The sequence below is a fragment of the Acomys russatus genome, chromosome 29 (genome assembly GCF_903995435.1).
Source record: "Acomys russatus chromosome 29, mAcoRus1.1, whole genome shotgun sequence".
NCBI classification, from domain to species: Eukaryota; Metazoa; Chordata; class Mammalia; order Rodentia; family Muridae; genus Acomys; species Acomys russatus.
In genome coordinates this window covers 34,421,571-34,425,878 of record NC_067165.1, presented here as the reverse complement: position 1 = coordinate 34,425,878, position 4,308 = coordinate 34,421,571, and the positions used below count along the sequence as shown (strand labels likewise).

At 57.1% G+C, this 4,308-nt stretch overlaps 1 protein-coding gene across 1 annotated transcript; it reads left to right on the top strand.

Moving 5' to 3' along the window:
- Nucleotides 1–886: 886 nt before the first annotated feature.
- Klhdc7a (kelch domain containing 7A) lies at nt 887–3,314 on the top strand. The gene has a single exon (XM_051171574.1). The coding sequence runs from the start codon at nt 943–945 to the stop codon at nt 3,250–3,252; it is 2,310 nt and encodes a 769-aa protein (XP_051027531.1). The 5' UTR covers nt 887–942; the 3' UTR covers nt 3,253–3,314.
- The last annotated feature ends 994 nt before the right edge of the window (nt 3,315–4,308 follow it).

Here is a 4,308-nt window from a genome sequence, read left to right as displayed (position 1 = left end):
TCTTTCTCATTGACTTTACCTCTCTTGTTGTTGTGGCCTCTGCATCCACCCTTGAGGACCTCTAACAGGTGCGTGGGGGCAGAAACAGCTGAGACTCACTAAGCGTTAGCAACATGGGGCCTCATGCATTCTGACTACAACCTGATGAGGTACACAGTGTTGATAAAATGGGGGGTGTTTGGGGATTGGGATCTATCAGTCCTCCATGGACCTCTTTTCCTATGAGGTTGGCTCACCTTAAAGAAGAGGGTGTGTTCTGGGGTCTCTTTTTTATCTGGGTGCTACGGCACTGTATTTCCTGGCTGCTTCAGCAGAGCTGGTTTCTCCTCAACTTGTCGGGCACAGAAGGGGAGGGCAGAGGCGGTCAAGAGTCTCGGTCAGGTGGCTTGGCTGCTGGCCCAGGCTCGGCCTCCCCCACTGCTTCCTTGCTTGGTCAGTTAAATGCTGACCCCTCGGTTGAGGCCAAGACCATCCCTACACACCCAGTACCCATGGCTCCACTGCGCCCAGCCCCACCCCACCACCCCACCCCCATCCCCAGGAACCACCGCAAAAGCTGCTCCAAGCCTCCAACCTACAGATTTGCAAAAGAGAAAACAAATGTGCTCACACACAAAGACCGTGCTTCCGGGCATCTGATGACAGTCTGGCTAAGAGCTTCCCTCTTCTTCCAATCCCTGCTGGACACTCGAAATGCCCTCCAGCTGTGGCAGGTGACTGATCTGAAGCTCAGCCTCCAGTTAAGACCAAAGGAGGCCAGCGGTGACCTTAGCCATCCCTTGCGCTAGTGCCACCTCAGGCAACTTAGTCACCTCTACTCCAGCAACTCAGCTGGCCAGATCCGGCTAGGGACTCCCTCCCACTCCACAGCAGGATCCAGGAACTGGTCCCTATTGGGCAATCATTAATCGGATTCTTGGCATTCCTCTGTCCCTGGCCAGCATGCTCCCCTCCAGAGCAGGAGCAGAGACCCAGGACTGGCATTTGGACATGCAGCTGACCAGCAAGGTGGTGCTGTCCGCAGCTGTGCTGCTCCTGGTGACTGCGGCTTACAAACTCTACAAGTCCAGGCCTGCCTCAGCGGGGGAAGCGGGGAGAAAAAACAAAGACCAGAAAGCAGAAAATGAAGCAGAGGGCTTGGGACAAACTGCCTTCCAGGGGGCTGTACTGGGGGCCCTGCCAAGGGGTCCGAGACGCAGGAAAGCCAGCAAGGGGGCTGGGGCCCCACTGGACCCAGAAGACTCCTGTACCCTGGTCACTTCCAGATCTGAGGAGTCCACAAGAAAAGGTTCTGGTGAGACTCAGAACAGGCAGCAGCGCCCAGACTCTCAGCAGGTGCCTCCTCCCTGTGGTGGCCAGGAAGCAGGAACAGCTGTTAGAGGTAAGCCCAGCCCTCCCCACCTCCCTCATTTGGCCCGTGAACCTACAAGCTCCCCAGCCAGATCTGCCCCAGGAGTGGGCAGCAGCTGTGTGGGTGACAAGCTCTCTTCATGGCCAGAGGGCAGATCCACAGAACAAACAGGGTCTGGGGACCCTGGAGGCCCCAGCTACCGGACTGATCCTACAGTGGTCAGCGGTGACATGAACCAGAGCTGGGCCTTCACCTGTGTGACAGCGGTCAGCAAGGAAGAGGCTGGGACCCTCCAGGCTGCTGCAGACATGGGCTTGGCCACTCAGCAGCAGGAAGGCACCACCAATGCCTCCTACACCTTCTCATCTGTGGCCCGGATCCGGATGGAGGAGAATATTATACATAAGGCCGAGGGGCCAGGGCACGAGCTAAAGGGCAGATTATATGACTATTTTGTGGAGTCCACATCAAAGGCTGTCTCCCGGCCAGCCCCCTTCACAGCAGCTCTGCCCGATGTTCCAGCCCCTGAGCCCAGACCGGAACCCCTGGTCACAGGAGCAGTCTCCAGAGGCCAAGCTGACGACACAGGCAGTGCAGCTGAAGCAATGGCCCCACAGCCTGAGCCATCCTCCTCTGCAGGAGGCTTCGGTAGAAAGGTGAGCCTCCTGCAGATCGCGGAGAACCCAGAGCTCCAACTGCAACCTGAAGGATTCAGGATGCCCCCTGCTGCCAACCTCGACCAGAGAGCCCAGCTGAGTTCAGCCTGCAGCCATGAGGAGGCCCATGTGGAGCTTGTAGCTGGGACCAATTTCTTCTATGTCCCGCTCACCCCTGCTTCAGCCCTGGATGTCCACCTGGACCTGGGCAATTGCTATGAGGTGCTAACCTTGGCTAAGAGACAGGGTCTGGAGGCCCTGAAGGAGGCTGCCTATAAGGTGATGAGTGATAACTACCTCCAAGTCCTCCGCAGCCCAGACATTTATGGGGGCCTGAGTGGAACAGAGCGGGAGCTGATCCTCCAGCGACGGTTCCGTGGCCACAAGTGCTTGGTGGTGGCAGACGTGTGTCCCCAGGAAGACAGTGGCCGCCTCTGTTGCTATGACAACGTGCAGGATGCCTGGCACCCGCTCGCCCAGCTGCCCCTGGAGGTCATGTCTCGGGGTTGTGCTCTCTGTACACTATTCAATTATCTGTTTGTGGTGTCTGGCTGCCAGGGACCTGGGGGACACCCCTCCAACCGTGTCTTCTGCTACAACCCCCTGACGGCAATCTGGAGTGAGGTGTGCCCACTGAACCAAGCCCGGCCACACTGTCGACTGGTGGCCCTGGAGGGGCACCTCTATGCCATTGGAGGTGAGTGTCTGAACACAGTGGAGCGTTATGACCCTCGCCTGGACCGCTGGACCTTTGCGCCGCCACTCCCCAATGATACATTTGCCCTGGCACACACAGCTACGGTGTGCGCCAATGAGATCTTCGTCACTGGGGGCAGCCTGCGCTACCTGCTGCTCCGATTCTCAACCCAGGAGCAGCGTTGGTGGGCCAGCCCCACAGGGGGCAGCAAGGACCGCACAGCCGAGATGGTGGCTGTCAATGGCTTTCTCTACCGTTTTGACCTCAACCGCAGCCTGGGCATCAGTGTGTACCGCTGTAGTGCCAGCACCCGGCTTTGGTACGAGTGCGCTACGTACCGCCTGCCTTACCCCGATGCCTTCCAGTGCTCTGTGGTGGATGATTACATCTACTGTGTGGGACGCAGGCGCGTGCTTTGCTTCCTAGCTGACCACATCTCGCCCAGGTTTGTACCTAAGGAGTTACAGGGCTTCCCTTCTGCGCGGGGCACCCTTCTGCCTGCTGTGCTGACCTTGCCTGTCCCTGATGTGCCTCAGACCCCTGTCTAGCGGTCTCTCTGCTGGGATCCATCAGCGTTCAGAGAAACTCCCTGTCCATCACTCTGGGTAAGAGGTGGGCAGAAACATGGCCGGCTGTGGAGTGGGAGGTTCTCTCTCCCCTCCACCACAGGCTACAGGGCCTTGGAGGATTCTTTAACTGCTTCGGTCCGCAGGCCTGCTATGAAAATGAAGCCAGGGCCCAGCATTCCAGGGCAGCAGGTGTCCACAGCTGCATGAGTGACTGACCCCGTGTTGTGCTTCAAACCACAGTTCCTGGCAGGACCCCATTGAAATGTGTCTTACCCCAGTCACAGTGCCAGATGCCAGGGGACCTGTAGGGGGGCACCTCAAGCTGGTTGGCTTTCTGTGAGCTACCATAGGCCACCTACTTCTAGAATTCCTACTTATAGAAGCATCTGGGGCACAGGTGGGAACAACTGAAGGAGGAGGTTTGGGCAGGAACAGAAAGGAGCTCAGGCTAGCCCTGAGGTTTGGCCAGAAGGACTGTCTGAAGGCATCCACAGGGAACCTGTTTGCAGAGTCCATTGACCAAGGCCCACTTGTGTTTTTTGTTTGTTTTGTTGTTGTTGTTTTGTTTGTTTTTTTGTTTTGTTTTGTTTTGTTTTTTGCTTACCTCAAGTTCTGCATGCTGGAGGGAAGAGAAGCATCCATCTTTGGAGGGGTTCAATCATTGTGCAACTGTGGTCTTGGGAAGCTGGGGTGCTGACATGGTTCCAAGATCTCTTTTTGCAGATCCCTGCCATCCCCAGCACCACCTGAACACAGCTTGCTCCACAGGGTTCAGAGTCCTCTCTGCCTTTGGGCCAGGCCAGCCACCAGCATTCAGCTCATCAACATGGCCTTCCCTGTGTCTGGTAGCCATCTTGTCTGCCTTGAAGGAACGAGGAGAGGCAGGTCTGTCTGAGTCACTGTGGGTCCCCAGGGAGGAAATCCTGCCTCCTGCCCCTTGCCAAGGCCACCTCAATTCTCAGGCATCAACTTCTGAAGAACACTGGGATGGGGAAGGGATCGCTTCAGTAAAAAGACTCAAAGGGGCACTGGCAT